General features: G+C 43.7%; 1 protein-coding gene across 1 annotated transcript; it reads right to left on the bottom strand.

The window, feature by feature from the left end:
• Positions 1-1,384: 1,384 nt before the first annotated feature.
• LOC307076897 (uncharacterized protein) lies at positions 1,385-21,212 on the bottom strand. The gene is made up of 3 exons (XM_079738119.1): positions 20,679-21,212; positions 7,565-7,703; positions 1,385-4,919 (listed from the first exon to the last, which is right to left on the bottom strand). The coding sequence occupies exons 1-3, from the start codon at positions 20,940-20,942 to the stop codon at positions 3,163-3,165; spliced, it is 2,160 nt and encodes a 719-aa protein (XP_079594245.1). The 5' UTR covers positions 20,943-21,212; the 3' UTR covers positions 1,385-3,162.
• Between the last annotated feature and the right edge of the window lie 2,985 nt (positions 21,213-24,197).

Here is a 24,197-nt window from a genome sequence, read left to right as displayed (position 1 = left end):
TACCGTATGTAGAGCAGTTTTTAGCGTAAAATAATCTTCCTCTTCCAAAAATATATGAAGGGGTGGGTCCACGCGTCTGCAACAAGCAGCCATGTAGGAGCACTGCTCTGTGACACCGTTAGCCGTTTGCATTGTTCAGTGCATCACACAAACCAGTTGCAGTCGTTGCATTGCTCAACACCCTTCGTCGTATGCGTTGGTCGCACCAACAAGAACAACGTGGAAGAAGAAAAAAATAGGTGCCCAGTACAGCCCTTAACACATGAAGGAATTTGCATGACGGCATGGCCCACAGACGCTTGCCGCACGGTTTACACTTTCAACAAAACAACCCACGGCTCCGTCCCTCCATTTCACTTTCTTTCCGCTGCCTTATCCCCGCCCCACCACTGCTCTAAGCCCCTTGTCCTTTCACCTACCTCCCCCTTTCTCCCACACTTCTCCATCACTCAACACTTCTGTCACCAACACTGAGGTTTCTAATTGCTCTCAACCAGTGGAACTGTTTTTCTACCTGCACCAGCTGTGTGTGTGTTTGTCTGCGTGTTATTGTGTGTGCTAGTGTGTGTGTGTGTGTGTGTGTGTGTGTGTGTGTCAGTGTCAGTTTGGGGACATTTACATGGCTAGCCCACCTGGTGCTCCCATCACCCTGTTTGTTGGGAGCACCAATTTAGGGGTTCATTCTTGTAAACCCCTAAATCTTCAGTTTGGGGGACAACCAAACCAATGTGATGGAACTGTTAAACATTTGTATTATAACAGAAAGACCTCATGTTGAGAGAGAGCCTGGCAAGAGAATTTCATCAATTCATTAAATGGTTTGTTATTGTTATTGCCAAGAGACTCAAATGTATGCATTCTTAAATTCACATCAACGGCTGGTTACAAATAATGTGTAGATTCTGAATCTGTTGAACATAGGACTACAAGGGTTCTGATGCATGGCTGCACTAAAGCCACCGACAAACCCGCAAATAGTGGTTTAGAGATCACTGTTATTGTGTCATATCAAATAAACACTAAATGAAAAAATAATAAATAGTGGTTTAGAGATCACTGTTATTGTGTCATATCAAATAAACACTAAATGAAAAAATAATAAATTGTGGTTTAGAGATCACTGTTATTATGTGTTTATGGTAGATTCTTATTCACTCGGTTGACTTTTTTTTGGTGTTTACCAAAGGAGATCCCTCTGGCAAGTCGAGAAGGACCTGGTGTCTGGCACAAAGACCTTCTCTGTATACCGGTTCTGCCAACACCACTCTGCCTTATTGCAAAGAATATCAAGCAAAAGAAAAACATATCATGTAAGTAGTACTTGTTATGTTTTTTATTAAGTAAAAACCTTTACATTTCATACACTGCATTGAGACACCCAAAACGTAGTACAAAAGATAAGCTAATAGTAATAGTGGGCTAGTGCACCTTAAAAGATAATACTGTCGATTACTTAAAGTGACAAACGTAAAATTACGTACATTCTTTGGAATAGCAAAATCCTGGTAGGCCACACATGTTACTAAGATCAAAGCAGCATGACAAAAGCAAAAATGGTGTTATATCTCAAAAAACGGTATATACCGTGGCCGTGGAAACTGAGCATTAGAACCTTTGTCACTCTTGCGAGTGACTTCAGTCTCACTAGCGTGCATTTCTGCATTCACCACTACATAAAAAAACTGCATATTAATTATTTTACAGACTTCGTTTTATACATAACTTCACAAAATCTTTGTTAATGTAATATGTTACAGTACCTTGTATTTAAGCTGTACAGAGCTCACTCCTCTAAATTATTTTTATAATTATTTTTTCAGCAATACTTCACATTTTATTGAAAGAGGGCATCTACTTCTAACCAAAAGACTTTGACTTAGATCTCCGCAGACGAAGAAATACTCCTTTATTTCAATGCACCCTTGACAAACAAACCAGACCAGTAGGTCAATAGGAGTTTAAAAAGGATTTGTCCACCTTATTAGCTTGGCTTTTGACGCTTTACTGAAATAAACTGCCTGATACAACCTTCTCTTGTGTAAAATAAAGACGGCAAGGTAAAACCGGACATGATTGCTGGAAGCTAGATGTTTTCCCCCCATGAATAGTAACCTAATTGTGCTCCTTTCTGGCCTATTTGTACTTTTCATTAATTTATTTTGTTTGATTAATGCTTGTACTTACATGAATCTTTAATAATTTTTGAGTAATGTTTGAATAACTAATTTCCTCTCATATTTATTGTGAATCATTTCCATTTTCATGTGAAGCACTTATAAACATCTAATGAAAAAGTGCTATATAAATAAAGTTATTATTATCATTATTATTATCATTTGGCAAATTTGGATATCCAAAAACACTTAGTTTGAACAAATTAGCCTTTGATTGTACTTTTGACTTTTTGATGAAATATCCAAGAAGACAAAGCAGCATTTTCCAGCAAACGATGGCTGCAAAATTCTGAAAACAAAAAGGATTTAGATATATTCAACTCTGCACCAACGTGTCTTTCCTTGTCCTATAGAGGCTACAAGGAAAACACTTCCAAGATATGGCTGCAGTGATCAATCACAGGCATTTAGGCAAACTTATGTTTCACTCCATTTTTGGTGACAGCCTTTCCCCACATGCAGACCAAACCCACACACCACATCCCCACACATAAATACACACTTGTTGTGAACTATGCAGAATTGCAATTGCAGAAAGCAAAAGTTAGGAAAAAGTCCCATGATATAGTTGATTGTCTGAAGGGAATTCATGTCATTTTGATTTGTCCTTTTGACTAGTTGGTGAAAGTTGATCAGGGTTTGAGACAGTGACAATATAGATGATCTTACTAGTGTCCTACCATTTAAAGAGGGTCTTATGTCCATTAATCAATTATTTATGTTTGAGCTAGCACATGCCCTAGTGCCGTTACAGGTGTTGGACACATTTGTTTTCCATTACTATCCAGGATGGATCCAAGATCATCTTCTTGATTTGACAGGCTTTGATACTAGTTCTCTTAAGAACACTGTCGTACCGTATCAGTTTTTTATGTTAACACACAATTCTCCCATTCTATCTTGAGCGACGGCTACTTAAAAACATACAAACCTGATATGGGCTTGAACAACCCACTCATCACATCACCCCATATAATCAAGTCTTGCTTCAAACAGTGGTCATGACTTTGAGCGAACCAGTGCGGAAGCGCAAAATCTTCTTTTTCAAGGCGTGCGAGGCCTTTATCTTGACAAAGGCCTTGGGCTGCAGGGGGGCTCCGCTGGGGACCGACGGGGGAGACGGGAGCGAGAGCTGAGGGGGGAGCTGCTGGGGCCATACCAGCCCGCCGCTCTCGTCCGAGTCACTGGACAGGGAGCTGGAGTCCGGGGAGTCCGCCTCGCTGGTGCTGGACTCTGACTCCCCGTGTCCCGGGTGAGAGTAACCCTCGTTGGGTCGGCACGGCGGGGCCTGGTCCCTCCCCGCCTGGTACTCCACCAGCGGGTGGTGGTGGATGGCGTTTTGGTGATTGTGGTGGTGGTGGTGGTGGTGGTGGTGGTTGGGGTTGGGGTTGGGGTTTGGGTTGGGGTGAGCGTGCGCATACGAGCTGTGCGTCGGACGGGATTTACGCGAGCGCTTTCCACAGGGGTCCCTCTGGCTGGACGCCGAGGCGTGCTGGGGGGCCGCGGGCTGTGCGGGGACCTGCTCCGCCTCGTCCTGACTGAGCTCAAGGGTGGACCGCCAACGCCGGTAACCACCGCTCCCCTGGTGGGACTTCCTTCCCTTGGACTGGCTGCCGCGGCTTCCCTTCCCGCTGCCGCTCCCGCTGCCGCCCCCGCCGCCGCTGCCGCCGCCGCCGCCGCCGCCGCCGCCGCCGCTGCCGTCCCGCTCCACCGTGTTGTACTTGCGCTCTGGAACCCGCTGCAGGCTGTTCTCCGACTGGGAGCGGCAGGCCTTCTTCCCCTGCTTCCTGGTCGCCCCGCTTTTGTCGTCAGTCTGGCGGCCTTTCCTGGGGCCCGCTCTGGCCCTCGAGTGCTGAGTCTGATGAGCTACAGGGAGCTGCTGCTGCTCTGGGTGACCGTCACTCGTCCAGTTTTTCAGGGGATTGGGGTGGTGATGGGAAGACGCCTGGGTCGACGTTCGACAGGGCTGGGCCGGGATGTACTCGGCGTTCACCAGCTGCTCGTCGGCTGGAGAGGAGTGGGCCGGCTGCGGAGGGGAGGGGTAGCCGCTGAAGTGCTTGGGCATGGCGTCCGCTTCCCCGTTGGTGGGGCTGGACTGGGCTTGACCGGGCCCTCTGCAGGGTTGGTAGTCCATCGAGGCGGAGCGGGGCGTGTTCCCCGGGGCATGCTGCCTGTTTCTGGGGTAGAAGCTGGTGTGATGTTGGGTGCTAGGCTGCATCTGGTGGTGGTACGGGTGTGGGGAGTCGTCTGTAAACGCCGCCTCTTGATGGCACTCCAGATCCATGCCACGGCAAGCCTGCGGAGATTGTCCCTCTGGGCTTTGGGGGGAAGAAGGGAGCCCTGGCATGTGACTTTGGATGGTTCCCTGCATCCCCGGATGTTGGTCCTCTTTACGGCACAGGCTGCTCTGCCTCACCACGGTGATAGCCCGGGGGTCATGGGGCGCGTTTGTGCGGGGCTTTGATGGGCGCGCGACCACGGCCCTGCGTTGGACGAGTCCGGATATATACGTCTCCATCCGTTGGGCTTCCCCGCAGTCCTCCTCTGTGCGTTCCCCGTTATCCATCTCGTCCATGCGGTCTGTGATGTCTTCAGCTTTGGGAGCCTCCAGCAGCCATGTTTGCTCCGTCTCCGCGGGTCTTCTAGGAAAGACCAGATCCATGGTGGCGTTGGAGCAGGCGGCGGAGAAGGGCTGAAGGAGCCCGGCCTCTGGAGCTCCACCTCGACCCGGCGGCAGGGGCTCCTCTGAGAAACACAAGGAATATGTATATGAGAATGAATCTATCATGAATTGACAATATATACTTTTCTATAATTATTACATTCCATAGATTAAACTTAATTGTGATATAAATGATCAAATACTATTTTTTTATAACAGTAGCAATACAGACATGGCACTTAATTCAGTTATATTGGAGGGTATTGCGGATGAAGTGAACATCAAATAGTTGAGAGTTGCGGAGCCATTTCAATGTTGACCCAGAACCACTTTTGCAGCGTTGCAACTGTCAATGGGCATTTATGCAAAGTGGGAAAAAAAAAGCTGTTTGCGTCAAAATATTACCAAAATGCTTTCAACGTGTGTGCAGTGCAATGTAGCAAAACAAACACACCTTTACATGGATTCTGCAGACTAAATTCTTCAAAATGTAATCCAATTCTATTCACCATTTTATTAAGTAAATACTTCATATTGGGAAAAAATTAAGACTCCTGCTCCTTTCCTGTCCCTCATCCAGCATCTTTCGTGGGTAAACAGATGCACGATGGTTCAGATTAGTTTGGCTAGATGAGCAAAAAAATAGATCACGGTGGAAAACCTACAGCAACTCTGTAAAAACGTTGACGAAACTGCTAGTCAAGGCTTATACCTTAATGCAGTAGAAAATGAGTATGCCCCAATCTGCCAGACAAATTGCACAGGTATAAACTTTGCATCACTGTGTAGTACCAGATGTGTGTTTTACCCATTAAATAAAAACACTATATTTATGGGGGCATTTTAACAGCAACTCATTTTCACTCTTCGGCTCACTAACTGTGTGCTGTGTTTATATTTAGTGTGATGTTGCGGGCATGTCAGCACAATCACTAAGAAGTCACTTATTTCTGTTATTTAGGCCTGTTTTTGATGAAGTTAAGAAGGAACAAGTTCCCAGAACTGTGCCTCTTTTACTTTTTAAACAACATCGTTAGTCAGCTGTCAGCTTGTAGGTGCTGACATGTTGATTGGTCATTACCGAGAAATAATCATCTCATTATCAGAGCCAGAGGCATCCACTTTTGTGGAAAGGTTAACACTGTCATGAAAATGGAATACACACTCAGAATTACTTTTCACAGTTAAAATAAAAAAAAGCAAAATATAAGAATAACTTTTGATATGAGTGAGTTTCTAGTATAACGCAAGAAAAGCTTGACTACTCAGCTTCTGCCATCCTTCATGTAAACACATGAGAGAGAGAGAGAGAGAGAGAGAGCAGGAGAGAAAGCGAGAGCGAAAGCGAAAGAGAGGAGCAAAGAAAGACAGAGTTTAGAGAAAAGGGGGATCGATTTAAAAGAACGCATCAAAATAATAAACACCTCCAGAAATACATTCTGCATACTCCCTTCAGTGAACGATTGGAAAGGTTATACTAGAGGTATGGTACCATGAAAGTGGAATCTTAAAGAAGATTATCAATTTGTGGTTTTTCTTCTATCTTCCTTTCTTTCCAAAGAAGTGAAGTATGTCTTTCTCCTTTATATTTGCCACAAATGATGGACCTTCATTGAGAATGTGTTATCATTTGAGGGAAAGATAGTGTTTAAACATTGTCTGGAAAAAAAAATACTTTTAAGATGAGCTAACATAGGTCTTCCGAGTTCAGAAGGAGGCCTCTACAATCTCACAATCTAAAGTATTTGCGCTATGGGCCCATTGTTACCGCTGAACTAGAGCTAATTGAGGACATGCCTTCGACTTGATGTCTAATGGATCTGTCCGTCTGAATCTGCTCCGCCAGGCAAATAAACTACATACCATACCACCCTTAAAAACACAACAGGCCCCAAATCTATAACGCAGAGAAAGAGAAAGAGAGAGACAGAGACAGTGACAGAGACAGAGACAGAGAGAAAGAGACACACAGAGAGACAGAGAGAGAGACACACACACAGAGCGCGAGAGAGACACAGAGAGAGCGAGAGCAAGAGAGAGAGAGAGAGACACAGAGAGAGCGAGAGAGAGCGAGAGAGAGCGAGAGACAGCGAGAGCGAGAGCGTGATAGAGAGAGAGAGAGTGACAGAGAGAAAGAGAGAGAGATCACCGGGTTCATGCTGTGAGTCAGGAGATGCATCTGAGTAAAACTAGGGCACGTAGGATGACTATGACTCCTTTATTCCAAGGACTGGAGAACACAGATGTATTAATAAAAGAGACAACTACCTTCTACAACAACTACCAATTATGCACTCGCTCAGTTTAACCTGGCTCGTATCACACTGTTCGATGGGAGAAGTGAAAATTATGGGTGATAAGATGACGTTTCCCTGCAATCATAAAGGAAAAACTATTTTGTACCCAAGCACCTTTAAAACCCTGACTAATGCAGCATATTATACATGTAGCTCAAAAAATATACAGCATTATGCATATTCCAATATGTCGCTAAATACATTCTAATGAATCAATCATGAATCTCAATCAAGAGTGAATATATATTTAATAAAACATTCATGAAATGTCTGAATTGAGGAACATTTCTAAACTTTAGTCTCAAAAGTGTTGTACCGACAACAGGAAATAATAAAAAAAAAAAAAAACAGAAAACAACAGCAACGTTTTATCTGATGGGACCTTCAGGGACATGCAAGCCAGAGACAGAGAGACGGGGAGAGACGGTTACCGGGGCTACGGGGACAGTCCGCAGGGTAGGCGGCAGTGGGGTAGTCGGCTGGCCTGGCGTCGGCTCTGTTGATGCCCAGCTCCGCCACCTGCTCCTCCAGGGAGGCCATGATTCCCCAGGGGGTGCACTGGAGACTGCCCTGCAACGCACGGCACAGGGAGGAGGAATATCGTATTATTGTTCATCGTGATCCTTCACATTCAGACGTGAGGCTGAGAAGAAGGGTAATGGAGTACAGTCAGTAATGTGATACATAACAGGTTTCAAAAAATACAGCGTCGTCAGCACAAAGTGTTGAATCAGGAACACGAGAAAAAAACAAAAGTTCACAAGTCAGTTTATGAGATGATATGATAGCATAATGATCGCGTTGGAAAGAAGATCAGCAAAAAAATTATCAGTGTCATATATAATTAGACCCCATATTATTGTCTGTGATTTTTGTCATTGTGACATTGCTAAAATTTCTTTGAACGTAACAGTTATGAAACTTATCTTAAAATCTAATCCATTTATTTTGGACTGATAGCCTTGATTTGGTTAACTTTGCCATGGATGGTATACATGCATGCTCACTAGCGCAGGGCACATACATGCATGCATGTATAATCCGCAGAAATAACACACCAAATAGCTTAAATGGCTTGCTTGAAAACTGACAATGTTCATACAACATTTATTTACATTCCCTGCCAGAGTAGAGGAAAGACTGACTGACAAACACAACCATCACAGCCACACAGGACTAAGACCACAAGCGCTCATTAACAAAACACTAGAACAATAACACTACGTTCGCCCTGAACACACACACACACACACACACACACACACACACACACACACACACACACACACACACACACACACACACACACACACACACACACACACACACACACACACACACACCATTAAGCGTAGAGCTGGTTAAGCTGTCCACACATCGACAACAGACCATAATAGGCCACAGAGACTACAGGAGGTGGAACATTGTTCGATGATGAGCAAAACAACACAAGGCGTATGAGGGGGCAGATTTGCTTTTAAAAGAAGGATGATTCAGACTGACTGGTTCAATGTTTCTCGCTGCCCCTTTCACCATTTTGAATGATCTAGGAATAGTGCTGGTGAATTGGCAGAATTGAATTTCTGGTATAAACTTGAAAAGAAACCTAAATCATTTGATAGAGGTTTTTTAAACACTAGCTATATGATTATTAAAATAGAATCATCTTTAGCATATTGAAGAACTTTAGGAGTTAAAGGTTCCATCCTCTTTAATGTAAAAAATGGTTTTAATACAATTATTGAATTGCCAGTTTAATCCCCGAAATCGAAAAGCAACCATCGGAGGAGAGCCGGACAGCAATGTAAACGTTCAGGTGAGTGATTTCAAGAGAGGAGCTTAAATGTTACAGATCACACCGGGCTGTTTCAGCACACGTTTAAATCAAGAGTTTTTATTATGAATCCCAGACTCCCTGTATGTAACTTAACAATGACTGCCATCTATACATCTCTGCTTCAGGGAGAATGAGTCTTAGCCCAACGTGTGACACACAACATTCCTCACGGCGGAGCATGACAATGACGAGGTTTTAGATGGTCCCACGCAAAGTGCACACCACAGCAGCACTGGGTCTGCAAGGGATTTGCCCGTCTCTCACAACAGGGTGTTACAATGTGCCTATCACTGCCCTGCCCTACCAACAGGAGGTCACCAAAACATGCATAAATCATTAAAAACATTTAGGAGGGCTTAAATCTGCTGTAAAACCAATGTTGTATAATATGTGATTAAAAATTAAGCAAAATGGGAGTTGAATCTAAATAACTTTGCCCCATTCTCTGGAAAAGTAATCCCTTTACATAAATAGAGATGGAAACTGTATGCAAAAAATAACCCTCATAGGAAGCCAAACCATCTATAATTTTAAATACAGCCATTGGACATATTGTTTATGCAGCTTACAATCACTTTTGGTTAAGGGCTGTACTTTATCAGCACAGCTACAGAAGTACCCAGAACATACGTCACACATGTCATATGATTACATAGTATATCATTACAAGGTGGTCTACAGCATGAGTCTGAAGACCCCTGCTCTCTGCTTCTCTTCAAAACTAAACAGTGTGTGTGTGTGTGTGTGTGTGTGTGTGTGTGTGTGTGTGTGTGTGTGTGTGTGTGTGTGTGTGTGTGTGTGTGTGTGTGTGTGTGTGTGTGTGTGTGCACTAATCTTCCAGCACCAGACCGGTGGGCTGGTTCGGATCATTTCCTGTATCGGTTTCCGCATATCTGCGCACAAATTCAATCTGTTCTGCATTAGCTCCGGGCTTTGGTGCGCCGCACGCAAAAACCAATAACACACTGTTTATTTATCCGGAGTATACAGCTTAAATGAAAGCATCGTCTGTTGTTGTGTGCCTCTCTCGCGACAATGCGGATGAACTGAAAGAGGTAAAGAAACAGGGTGACCCCCCCTCAACCCCTTGGCAACCGGGTAAACGTCTGTACGGCTGCCCAGGGATACACACATGGTACTGAACTCCAGGGGGAGGGTGTTTTCTAGAAAGCGCTTCCACTGTAAGCAGCATAGGTATCATAAGACAAGACATGTGAGAGGAAGAGACACACAAATTAACACCTAATGACACCCATGCCCTGATCCACCCTGTGCTCAATATACAGTGGGACGCCGTTGTGCAGTGTGCGTGTGCACATGTCGCTCTACTACACTGGTGTAGTTTAAGCCTCGGCTCAGTTTGTGTTCATGGTGGGTGAGTGGGGACAAACTGCGTTAGAAGACACCAGCCCTTCATCACCAAGTGGCCCACGCTGCCGTTTGTGTCGTGTCAACCCTCGCAGTTGTTTTGCTTCGGGTGGAGCTAATTTATGACTCAAAATCAATCTCTCTTTTGTTGTCTGCCAGCATGAGTGGTCAAAACGACTCTGGTTGGTTGTGATTGGCTGCTCTGCAAAGAAGGGAATTTTCAATAGAATCTAATAACATGAAAACGAGATGTGATGTCATGTGAACAAAGCCAATAAAGGGAAAGTAAGAAAAGGGAAAGGAAAGGAAAAAAACAGCAAAGTGTAACAAGGTTTGCATTTAACACCGAATAGTTAAAGTCTGAATTTCAAGAGTGGTGTAATAAAAGTTAATGCGTTCGTGAGTGGAGTCTGGGTTCTTCAACAAATACTGTTTCTGAAGACCAGAGTTTTCCACTTCTGGTTACGTTTCTGCAAATACCATCATATAGACAAGGCCACATTTTATGTTCTGAGGCCTTAAGATTTATGTTGAGATGTATGCTAAAACCACCAATGATAACAAACATGTATTTAGCTAATACGAGGTTGAACACACTGAACTTGTGGAAAATGCATATTTGGTTTTGAGGCGTGGTATATTATTAGAAAGTGAACCGAAATGAACATACACTAGCCTGCTAAGACAAAACATTGCGCCATCTATGACTTTCAGATGATTTATTTAGAAGGTAGAGGAAACACCATGACAACGCTGATCGAATGCAAAACAGTGATCACTGACTGTGATTTCAAAAAAATGAAAAATAAAACCAAGCAAGGCTCCTGCTCTCTTTAATTAAATCTGCTTAAGAGAAGAAAAGCTCCCGCTCTTTAAGTTTTTTGCACGGGTAACTTTTAGATCAAGAAAAGAAAGAAAGGAAAAACGATTAGGCTCCCTTTTCTCTCACATTCCAACGTGGCTGTATTCGCTATTAACGCCAGCGAATATGAAGCGTAGGCTGAAAACCTTTTGCCGCCTCCTAGTGCACCGCTAACAACAGGGACTATTTTTGACTCAATTTGAACCATGCTGTCTTTTTATGGACTGAGCTTTTTTTATTGTGTTGTAGTCTTTACCCGAGTGCCGTGTGAAGCTGGCTCAGAGCTAATTTGTGTGCATGTGTGTGTGCGTGCATATTTGTGTGTGTGTGTGTGTGTGTGTGTGTGTGTGTTTGTGTGTGCGTGTGTGTGCGCGCGCGTGTGTTTAGGTCTTTCTGTTTATGTCTGGGGGTGCTTGGCTGAAAGTATGTGCATGCTTGTGTGTGGGTGCAGACCAGTGTGTATTTTTCTGTGGCAGTGTGTGTGTATGCGTGCATTCATGTGCAGCATTAAGCAGTGTTAATGTCAGGCATGCAGTGAATGAATGGGCCAGTGTGTAGCTTTAGGAGCTACTTAGGTTAGACCACACTGGCTCAATGGTTACTTGTCTGCCCCTAGACACACACACACACACACACACACACACACACACACACACACACACACACACACACACTTTTTGACAGTCGATGGTGGATGATGATCTTAGCTTGACACAAAAGCCTTGAAATTAAAGTAACCTGACTCAGAATGCCTCGTCCCTTCAGCTCAACTCCCCCCGCCCTGACCCTCACACAACTGTAGAACTAAACCAAAAACGTAAATCAATTTTCTATGTCATCCGCCATTGGGTGTAATTATGCAGGGACACTGATCTTCAATTACCCAAAATTTGGTCAAGGGAGATCAGCAGATTTTTGGCCACTGATGGCCGACCATTTTGTCACAAGTCATTACCCACACAGAGAGAGAAGGGAATAGGAGGACAGTGGAGAGGCGGGGTTGGGAAGTTCAAGTGCAATGCTCTGTGTTTTGACCTCAGTTGTATCCCTCTAAGGAGCAATACAACAAAGGCAGTCCAAAATAAACAGGGTTACATTGCCATTAAGGAGGAATATTTTTGTGTGTATAGTCATTTGTGTCTGCACGAATGGGGACCAGTGTTTCAAGCAAAGGCTGTGTCTGTGTGTATATGTGTCTGTCTGTCTGTCTGTCTGTCTGTCTGTCTGTCTGTCTGTCTGTCTGTCTGTCTGTGTACTGATAATACACCTGGAACAAAAGGCTGGCCAATAAGGTCTACCTGCTGCTACTGCTGTGGCAACATGATAAGGAGCCACCATGAAAAGAATGGATGCAGGATTACACAGAGAGCGAGAGATGGTGGGAGACAGGGATACAGGGTGGAAATAAATGAGTGGAACAGGAGAATGAGTTAATGGAGTGAATCATGGGAAAAGCAGGAGAGCAGCGGAAAGTCCCATGAAGATCTGTGCTCCCGTCATCAATGATTGGACCTGGTCGCCACACTGCTTCTTACGTCACAAAAAATCAAGTCTGAAGCCAATCTCTCTATCCACACCAACACACCCACACAGTGTCAGTAAGCTGGGTATTGCTTCTGCAGCCAGTGTAGGAAACCTGGAAGGGCAGTATTTACTCGGCTTCTCCCAAAGGTAAAGCTCTGACACGACAGGCCCCACAGTGGCTGCGGGTTGATTGCATTAGCTGATCCTACTGCTGCTGTGTGCATCCACTTATAGCATGCACAGTGTCTGTATATAAATACAAAATCCCCCACCCAAGACGGGGTGTGTGTGTGTGTGTGTGTGTGTGTCTGTAGGAATCTAGTATACAACCAAGGTGCTCCTGGAATTTGCTGGCAGAATTCTTGTATAATTCCCCTGTCCGCTTGTCATTCCAGAACATTCCCTGAAGAGAACGGCTGGCGACAAGTCAAGTGAGCACCGACAACATACAGCCAAACACCGAGGCCCACTCAATTGTTATACTATTTTAATCTATGTACACAGGGCTAATGGCTAACGAATTCAGTGCTGTAGCACTATTTATACACCTCCACACTCTCCTCTCCAGAGCTGAACTGAATAAGTAGCAGTTCACGGAGAACCGCAAGGAAAACCAGTGGGCCTCCATCAAAATGTTTTTCGGACACTCCCAGACAGTCTTCATGGAACGTCCCATAGTCTAAGCGTTTGAAGCGTATTCCCTTTCCGAGTTCCGAGCGACGCCCCGTGATGGATGTTGCTCTGGGACGACGTTGCGCCGCCGATCCTCAGATCCGCTGGGTCTGGGCTCGGGTTTCTTCCTCGCCTGGCTAAGGACTCGGGGGGGGGGGGTGGGGGGGGCCAGCTGTTGCGTGGGCCCCCCTGTTCAGGGAAATACTCGAGGAGAGTGAAGTTGTTGAGACAACTCGGATGAGTCCGAATCAAGAAGGCACCGGACACTGGATCCCGGGGCGTTGACATGGGTCAAGGTTGGAGATTAGGATCCAGGAATATCTGGAGTATTAACAACCAGCAACTGTTTTTTTCGGGTCACCCCCTGACCCCACCCATCCACCCAGGATTTCTTTTGTGGGTTTTATTTAGCTCCATGCTGTTGTTCCGGCCTCTGCTTTTGTATGGCCCCGGGATACGCTTGTTTTTACAGTCATCCACACTTTGATTATACACACACACACAAACTAAAACAGTGCAGGATATGAACATTGTCAAATGATTTCCTTAGCTGTCCGGACTCTGTCAAAATCATTCAAACCACTTGACATTCAAATACTTACTCATGAGTAAATATTCAAATTCATCAATCCATAATACATGAAGCCTTTCCCTTATCCTTGTTATCCAAACTACTCCTTACTTCAGTGTGTTTAGATAGCAAGATGGCTGCCTGCAAACTGGCATATAGGAAAACGTTCTCAGCGTCTAAGTCTCAGCCTGGCGGGAGAACGAAGGCCTCCTGCCGAGACAGAGGGATTAAAAATAAAGGACAGACCGACGGCTTCAGACAGAGAGCCTGGGAGGCGGCAGGAGGCTGAGGAACAGACACAACAGTATTACGATGAAGAGACTCAAGGTAAAACAGTGTCAGGATAGCTCGCAATGGTTTACACTCTGCCCTTCTCAGGGGTTGTATGCTGTTTGTTGTATTGGTTGTATACCTGCAACATATAGTATGTCATCCGACAGTTATCCGACGGTTAAATATATTAAAATGAAATTGTTCAGTAAGCCTGTTGGTCAAAAGAAAACGGAGATTGCCATATTAATGTGAACAAGTAATTGACTGAATGGTATCTGAGGCAATAAAACAAAAAAAAGAACTTTGCAATAAAAATATATGGCAGTATAACAATTGCTGTACCTTTAGCAATGGCAACATGTCTATGCTTATTATTCCATCCTGTGGTTACACAGTACATTCGAACTTGATCCCATGAATGCTTAGATTTTGGACTGCTACTAGTTCTTCCCTCCATGGTCTTGGATAAACAGCAGAAGGTCTGCTGGTCTTGTTTGAGGACTTTGGATCGGTATGGGACTGTCAAATGTATTAGCGCTAGCCAGAATCTATCCACCAGCTTGTGAGGCGTGGCGACCCATGTGGCGAGCATTTCACAACATCCCAGGCACCATTAAAGTTGGTAATTGCTCATGTAGGCGCCGGGAATCTTTAAAAACTTGATGTTCTTTTAAAAATTGCCGCTGGTGCAACCACATCCCAGGATTATGGAACTTCTGCTTGATTTCAAATCCAAAAAGGCTATTTTTCATAATCACGCGGCGGTTCTGGGTTTGAGATCCACTGGAATTGTGGGGAGCCTTAAAGCACACACACACACACACACACACACACACACACACACACACACACACACACACACACACACACACACACACACACACACACACACACACACACACACACACACACACACACACACACCCCTCTCCCCCCCAACAACCTTTACACAAACATTGACAGTGGTGCCGTTTGTTAGTGAGTTAAGCAACCACAGCTGGTTGTAAAACCAAATTTAACAAAAAAGTAGGGCTTGCGTGTGTAGTGTACGTATGTAATGCAAGGTAGAACAACCGTTTTTTTAGATCGGATATGTGATTGCTAGTTGTTTGTGTCTAAATGGTCAAAAACAATGTTGTACACTTTGCTTCTCAAGTCGAAGGCGGACTCATTCAAAGGAAATATTAGCCTGCGATTCCTAAAAATCGTCCTTTTATTAATGGCCCGAGACTCCCTGGTCACTTTGAGGGAGGATGGAGACAGGATGGGGGCAGGGGGTGGTGGGAGCTGGGATGGGGGTGGGAGGGAGGTACACATCAGAGGCTCAGGGCCGCTTCCCCAGCTGTTGTCCACTGTCACATTGCTGTCAGCAGCCCGGGATCAGGGAATGAATAAACATGGTCATCCTCTCTCTCTCTCCCTCTCTGTCTGGTTGTCTTTGTCTCGCACACTCTCGTCCACTATCTACCTCGGTGCCAAGGGCCACAGACTTGGTCTCCTGTCCTTCTCTTGATGTTTTCCTTTGTTCCTCTTTTTATCTGATGCACTATGAACATTAACAAATAAGTGTATATACACACACATACAAACACTGAGGGGGATAAGAAAGAGAGAGAGAGCGAGGGAGAGAGAGAGGCAGAGAGGCAAAGAGAGGAGAGAGAGGGTGAGTGAGTGAGTGAGTGAGTGAGTGAGTGAGTGAGTGAGTGAGTGAGTGAGTGAGTGAGTGATAGTGCTAACACTGGTTATATAAGGGCGCTTTCCATCAGAGATACAAGAATAAAAAAACAGGCAAACTCTGATGGTCTGAGCATGCAGCCTTCGTTAAACCACCACAAAGGCTTAGCAATGACATCCATTTTCATTTCATTCTCACTGTGTAGGCCAATGACGTGTCAACGATGTTCCGCAAGATAAGGAGGTGGACGTGATTGACACAACAGCAGAATCAATAGGCTGATATCAGCCAAGTCATCCTGCTGATTCGAACGCACGCACGCACGCGCGCGCGCGCACACGCACACACACACACACACACACACAGACACACACACACACACACACACACACACACACTACTAACACAGCTGCATCAACGCGTGGCCCATTGGAGACAGTAGCCATCAGAGAGACAGCTTGTTGTTAGTGCTGTTAATTCAAACCGTCCAATTGCATGTTTGGACCTCAAAACGGTGAAACCTATAATTAGGCTTTTGAAAGACTGCAGTAGGTTTTGGAAAGGTTGGAAGGTTTGAGGTGAGGCTTTTCAGCCAACTGTGACCTAGACATGAGCGACAAGCCCATCAAAAGAGGTTACTGTTCACTACATTCAAGAGGGCTGTTTTTGCACATCTGTCGGCAGAACACAAGATGTAGAGAATTTACTATTGTTCTTAAAACAAATACTTCTGCTGAGTATTGCAGTGACCCCCACAGGCCATTGTTCCAATTGTTTGTAGAGAATGATATAAACATATCTGCGAATGATGTTTTATAATATGACCTAGTTTTATAATATGTACTAGTGTAACAATGTCTCTAAGGGAACACATCAAAGATATTGAATACAAGGCTTTTACTACAACGATAAGTGGACACAAGTGGAGAATTGCATCTGCTTTAGGAGATTTTTAAACTTGGAACCCTTCTACACTTCAAACTTGGAGCCACTGCTCCCAGAATGCATTCTGATGCAGAGTGACTGCTGTAGCAGGCATTCTTGCTGATACCTTGTCAACAGCAGCCAGCATGTTGACAGTGCCCATGTGGCCTCTAAAGCTAGCAGCCAGAGCTCTTGAAGAGACAGAAAGATACGCTGCGGTATCTTTCTGTTTTTACAAGTTCAAAATCCCACGGGAGTCACATTGTTGGGCGGTCCGTGAATCATATAACATGTATCTACCCCGTGAATCATATAACATGTTTACGTCATGAAATACGGTCGAAACCCTGATGTGATTCATTTATTTACCGTTAACAGTAACAAAATTGACAATACTAAAACTGCCCGTTTGTTTTTTTGTACGAAGTACCCGTGTTTTCCAGAGTAACGGTTAGACCTGGACTTAAGACAGCAAACTCCTGACCTCATTGTTTTGGGCTCTGACTCAAACATGAGCAGGAGACAAGATAAGAGTTGACTGAGCATTGCAGACGGTTTTCCACTGATGTCAGAAACCACCAGTCATCCCTATCATCACCTCTTACTGTACGCTGTACAAGTCTCCATGAAGACTTTCATTGTGAAACTAACGAAGGAAAGCATACAACAAAGCTGCAGTTTCCAGTTCTTTATTTTGCTTTATTCATCAGTTTCTGGCACGTTGACCCTAGCTGCCCAACCACTACGACCCTCCCAAGGTAGGGCACAGGTCGAGGTTCAAAGTTCAAGTGACTGCTTGAGTGACAAGGCTATGGATTGACTATGGCTTCTGTATAAAATCCTCTACTATCTCCTAGGACAGGGGTCTTCAACTAAAATTCAACAAGGTCCAGTTGCTAAAAATTCCTTCCAAGAAAGGTCTGAACCTCTCACCTACAACGTCCTAATAGCCTACTTTTGTCAAATACAATCAATACGGCATATTTCCTTATAATTTCAGATATATTTATTTTCAATTTCCAAATAGCTTACTTTTAACCTTGAAAAACAAGTAAGACAAAGTAACGCATATTAACATTTCAAGTAAACAAAACAGGTACATTAGGCCTGCATTTCAAGTAAACACAAAAAGAGCATTAGGCCTTCATTTGAAGTAAGCAAACAGGTACCCCATCTGTAGTGACTGAGACTACTTTTTTTAGATCAATCCCCCTCTTTGACAACATCTCCTTTATAGCCTCATAAATATCTTCTCGTCTTGTGTGTGTCTCAAGTGGTGTTAGACCCAACAGGTCCTCACAGATCTCTTTCTTGTCTTGATGAAAAAATAGCACATAAACCAAAAGCTTGGCATTATCCGTTACATCTGAAGACTCATCAATGGCTAAGGATATGCATGGGGCACTCTCAACAGCCGCATCAAGCTGTGACAGTGCATCATCTGATAACATTTTGGATTTTCTGGTTGTCGTTGCAGCTGACATTGGGATTTGCTTTATTTTTTCCACACAATTCATCCCTTTGTTTATCTTCAAGTAACGTCTCGGCAGCGGCGTTCAAGCACTCCTACACAACAGTTTTTTTATGTTGCCCCAAAATCCATGCAATCTTAAGTGAGCATTAATTTGCACATTGCTGGCCTGTAAATGAGTGTGTGAAGACTCGCGTAGACCTCTCAGCTCGGATATTTTCTCTTACTTCTGACTTCTGGGGAATGACTTCCTAATTTTCTAGCAAGCCATTTTCTCATTTCAAATCGCTCTTCCGTCAAACAAACGATTTGATTGGCAATTTTTTGAGTAACGCTATTACGCACATGGCGTGACAGACGGAGGGAGGGGGGGATTTCGGTGAGTGCATGATCTTCGCTCTGTGAAGACCATTACTTTTTGCTGTTTTTATGCTGTACTACGGACTATTCTGCCTTTCAATTTGTATTTCAGTAAGAAATGTCTATTAACATAATGCTTTGTATAGTGAAATCATAAAAAATAAAGAAATAAAGAAATATCATTATTTTAAATTGGCCATGGGTCTGGATAGGACCGTCACTTGGTCCGGACCCGGACCGCGGTCCGCCGTTTGGAGATGCCTGTCCTAGGACCTAAAGAATGGAGGCAGTGTGTGTATTTGTTTGCCTGAGTGCATGCGTTTTTGTGTGTCTGAGCATGCTTGTTTGTGTATGGCTGAGCGTGTGTGTGGGTGTCTGAGCTTATGCGTATGTGTGTGTGTCTGAGTGTATGCAGTGTGTGTGCGTGTGTGTGTGTGTGTGTGTGTGTGTGTGTGTGTGTGTGTGTGTGTGTGTGTGTGTGTGTGTGTGTGTGTATGTATAATTGAGGCATAGGGGTGCTAAGGAGATCTCCAGCTTGCCATCACAACAGACCGTGTTGCTGCAGCCGTCACACTTGTCGTCCATGAGTCAGACCACATTCCTCCACTGTCATGCTAGCCAGGGTGCTCACATTCGCCTGGAGAACAGCGGCTGGTTATATGTAGCTTCCAGCTAACGTTTCACCCTTCTTTATTTCATAAAGTGCTTTTAGTTTGTTTTATCACCTGCCGTCTCGAAGGGGCGCTCAAAAATACCAGAGGGAAGGAGTCTACGATATGTATTCGCTAAATCCTGGCTAAACATGTCCCTGTTTGTACTGTAAATTCAATTAAATAAAGCATTTTTTCCCCTTCGTTCCCCGGTCAGCAGCAGCACAGTTGGCCAAGAGGTATTTGCATCACATGGGGAGATATATTTATGCTAGACATGAAGGCAGCTGGAGCCCATGCCTATGTCATCTTTAGGCAGCCGTACAAATCAATTCTGCGCATGAGTGTGTGGGTGTGTGTGTGTGTGTGTGTGTGTGTGTGTGTGTAAGTGTGTGTAAGTGTGTGGTCGTGTGTGTGTGGTTGTGTGTGTGTGTGCGTGTGTTTACGTTCTGGCTTCATTTTCCATTGTTGTTGTTTGAGACTAGAGTGTGTTTGTATACCGCAACACCATGTGGTCATACAGGAATCCTTAATGCCTCCTTGATTCTAATGAAAAACACAATTGTTGATATAAACTTCTTGCTTTGCCAAGATGTCCCATCTGTTTTGTGTGTCTGTTAGTGTGTGTGTTTCTGTGTGTGTGTGTTTCTGTGTGTGTGTGTGTGTGTGTGTGTGTGTGTGTGTGTGAGAAAGTCATTGTCATGTGAAATTAAATGTAATTGAATTGTTCACTGCTATGGTCTTGAACTATTTTCTGTATAAAATGTGAACAAGATGTTCATAGGCCTTTCATTGCACAACATTCGAATCTCTTCTGCAATATCCCGAATCTCCCTCCGAAGATGTAGATCTTAACAGTTTTCTCTTCCTACAAACTCTTTGTAGCTGATGTGTCTTTTTATTAAAGTGTCTATGAGTGAGTGAGTGAGTGAGTGAGTGAGTGTGAGTGAGTGAGTGCGCGCGCATTCCTCGCCAAAGTGGTTATTTATATCGTCTATATTTCACTTGGTTATGACAATGAAATGGAGGTCGAGTTGTGAAAACACAACAATTGCCCTTAAAAGGTAAGGTGTGCTGTGTGCACGTGGAGGGAGGCCGCTCGGTGTGCGCTGCGCCAGCCCGGGTCCTCCTGGACACACTGGCTGGGGTCACCAGGCCATGGGGATTATGTGCTTTACCTAGTCTGCAAAAAACAGGACGTGCACCCAAGGCACCCACGCAAACGCAACGGTACAAACCATAGAAAAAATGAACTGAGCCCTTCCACCCTCCACAGAGTCGTGTCAGCTTATGATGGAGATGGCCACACATCACACTTCTTTATTATTAACAACAGCAACTGACATTGGCTCACTTACCGACTGCTGACGTCGGAGCCCGGAGTCGTCACACACACCGCCGTTTGGCGTGTCCGCGGCGCAGCGGATCGACCCCCGGAGGTCTCCCCACGCCGGGCGTCCGTGGACAGTCCCGGAGTCCCCGAGGCAGAGGGCACTCAACACCAGACATTCCTGCCTCTGTTTCAATAGCTCCAGCTCACACAGACCGGCCAAGCTGGCCTCCAAGCGCTCCTTGTTCCGACTGCGTTCCGCTTTCATCGGTAAAGCGAACGCACGGAACATGATTTCCCCCCAAACGGTGTAGGCTTTAGTTTTATAAATGCAATTTGGATTCTTCTCTGCAAAAAAAAAAAATCGCTTTAATCCCGTTATAACTCCATGCAGCTCGGTCCAATTTAGTTTTTCCCTTCACATCTCCAGGAGCGACTGAACGCGTCTGCAGCCGAACCCATTCTGGTCTGCGTGCACAACTGTGTTCAACAATCTCACAGCTGTTAGCAATGGTCTATACGTCTATGCCCATTTCCTGGCTCTATCGGTTTAACCGTGTCCCAAGTTGCTCATATTAATGAGACGTCTACTCGCGCTTGGTTCCTCTGGCCTATTGAAGTTTCGCAGGAAAGGAAACCAAAGCGGCTGTTAAAGTCTCTCCAGAGGGAATGCCATAGACAAAGAATGGTCGCCAGATAAACGATGGTAAAGTTGACTGCCGCAGGCTGTGTAGATTTACTGGCTGATATAAAACCCGCTTGGCAGCACGACAACTGCGCCCCCTCGTGGCATTCTAGGGCTCATGTAGTTCAAACAGTGGAGTTTGACTTTGCACAACTCAATTGAGTGTTACTCTCTACACTGCTTGCAGTGGTCTATAATATTAAGTAGGTGTTTCCCGTCTTATTTAATTGTTTTGGCTTATGAACGGAAATACAATGAAATATAACTATACATGCATATTCATATTTAAAATCTGTATCACGCTATCAGTGTATTACTTTGCCCTTTGTCTGTCCTGACACCAAAATTGCCAATCTAGAATTAATTTAATATATCTTCCTTAACCTATTGATCGGCCCATATTTATATAAATATAAATATATATATATATATATATATATATTTATATAAATATAAATATAGTATATTTAGGTTAAAATGAATATCTGATGTGATTCACCAACAGAGCCAATAAAGAACACAGCCATGTTCGTAGATTGTATGTATTTTACTCTTCATTCCATCTCTACTTTTCAGCTTTTGCATAGCCTCTTATGGATCATAACCATCTTGAATACATTTCTGTTGTTGTTGTCCTAAACCACTGCCCGCATGGTTTAAGACCCAGGAGTTCATATCACTAGAACTATACACAAACATATACATTACATTATTATATTTAAATAAATATTTCATATATGCACATCAAAATACGTTTTTTTTTTAAATCTCTGGTTAGGTCTTACAAGGTACAGGCGCACAAGTACATATACAATGCTACATTACAGAGAATGGTATCATATGGCAAAAGAAAACCCAAGTGGTTTGGTCGCGTACTGTGTGTATATGAGTGTGCAACTTGCATGAATGTGCTTGGATGGACTCGTGGGATTGTCATGGAAGCATGCCTTTTCAAACAGTGCTCTTGATATCTGGTCTTTCCATGAGCGTGACATCTTAAATACATATGCCCATCTCTGAAGCACTCAAGTGATTATGTTAGAAGCATCACATTCAATGATGACATTTGGCAAACATTTGATATTGAAACTGAATAGAGAATTTATGGCAAATTATGCTGCTGCTTTTACTTTTAACGGTTGAATTGAAAAAAAAATTAAAAAGAATGCTTGCTTATCCTACGAATCACTCCTACGCATTTCAAGTCTGGAAGACAATACGGCTCAGCGAAAACATCATCATTATATACATGATTAATCCTAATTTGTATTTAATTCAACAATATTCTTATTGCTAGCAGTTATTAGAGCCATGCAGTTGCCATTATACTATAGATTTTGTCATATAACAGATATACTCTTTTTTTTTTACCAGCATTGCCCAATAGGGTTTTATGAAGAAAACCAAACTGACACTGAAATAAAAAAGTCACTGTCAAAAGTGAAATTGTATTCAAATAATTAAGAAAAGGTGGTCCATTTAGCACCATGAGCATTCTGCTTAACACCAAAGCTAAGCAGTCGCAGTGAAGGGTCCCTGTTAGCAATGAGCAAAGTAAAAATGGACTTGCTGCGGTGCTAAAACTAGGGTAGGCAATTTATTTTAGAAGCACTTTTTTTTCATATTTGTTGAAATTCCCTTTACATCCCTACATCAATCAAAAAGTCAAATGCTCTGACCAAAAAAGATCTGTAACTGTGGCTGTCGCAGGCCTGTATTATGCCTTTTTGATGATTGTTTTTTAATGAAATAATTGGTCCCCCGACCCCTCTGTTTACCTACCTACCCGGCTACACTCATGCACTCATTGCACTGGGCCGGAGTCTTCAACAAGGCTGGGCAGACCTATTGCAAAAGCTAGAGAGCTACTCCCATGTGTTGAGGGAGTGGCTTTGGAGGGGCTCCTGAAGGGAGAGTTGGGATTTATTGGGTTACTCTGGCTGTTTTACACAAATTGCCTGCCCTACCTTTAATTGTCGGGTCATGTTTCAAATTTGTAATGGTGTCGTTTTTTTTTTTGCCATACACTAATCTTAACTGAACCTAAACATGTCTTTAAAGAAATACTTCTCAATAAGCAAGCTTTTCATCTTCCCTGTGTTTAGTCTAGTCTAGCATAAGTTATTTGCTGTAGTGTGTGTAGATTTACAGGTAGAATGGGCATAGCTGGTTTCCACGGACAGATCTTTAAAAAAAGAAAAAAACGAAACAAACGTCTGACCGTTAGAGAGAGAAACCAGAAGGATTAGCCATGCCTTGGCTAGACTACACATCAACATGCACAAGCATATAACAGCCATGTTTGAGGAAGACAGATGTTGTAGTTATGATGGATGGCAGCACCAAAGACAATACTGTTGGCTTATATTCTTTTCAATGCACATTTTCTTTTTTTATGTCACCATACACAGATAATAACATCCAGAAAAGCTTGCTTCTGTATACCGTGTGGATTAAGTTTTTCTTTTAGTCAGCGCCTCTCGCTCAGCTAATAGTCTTTAATGGTCAAAAGATATCGCCAACTGATCTTTTCATATGTATGACTTGCTAACATTTGAACAGACTTGCTCTGCCTCAATACAAGCACAAAGAGAACATGCTGTTTTGGTAGGTCTCACTCCAGGGGAAACGCTGTAGAACATTTTTGTATGGTTTGCATTGGCAGAACTGTTAATTAAAGAGTAAATCAAAATGAAAAGGCCAACATTTTGCAAGCAAAAATAAGATCACAATAAAGTTAAGCTCCACATCACATAATCATTAATCAGAAACGTGGCTCAGTGTCTCATGAAAAAAGCCTGAAATGAAATTAAACTCATTAAATAAATATTTTTGGGCAACAAAGTACAAAAACGAATGATA

This window comes from Pollachius pollachius, assembly GCF_949987615.1.
Source record: "Pollachius pollachius genome assembly, chromosome: 6".
NCBI classification, from domain to species: Eukaryota; Metazoa; Chordata; class Actinopteri; order Gadiformes; family Gadidae; genus Pollachius; species Pollachius pollachius.
Note: the sequence above shows the minus strand (reverse complement) of the source record. Positions and strands in the feature narration are given on the sequence as shown.

Coding starts and splice junctions, on each gene's coding strand:
- LOC307076897 (XM_079738119.1), bottom strand. CDS start 20,942: ATGTTCCGTGCGTTCGCTTTACCGATGAAAGCGGAACGCAGTCGGAAC. Junction 7,704..20,678: donor GGCTCCGACGTCAGCAGTCG/GTAAGTGAGCCA, acceptor CGTGCGTTGCAG/GGCAGTCTCCAGTGCACCCC. Junction 4,920..7,564: donor GGACTGTCCCCGTAGCCCCG/GTAACCGTCTCT, acceptor TGTGTTTCTCAG/AGGAGCCCCTGCCGCCGGGT.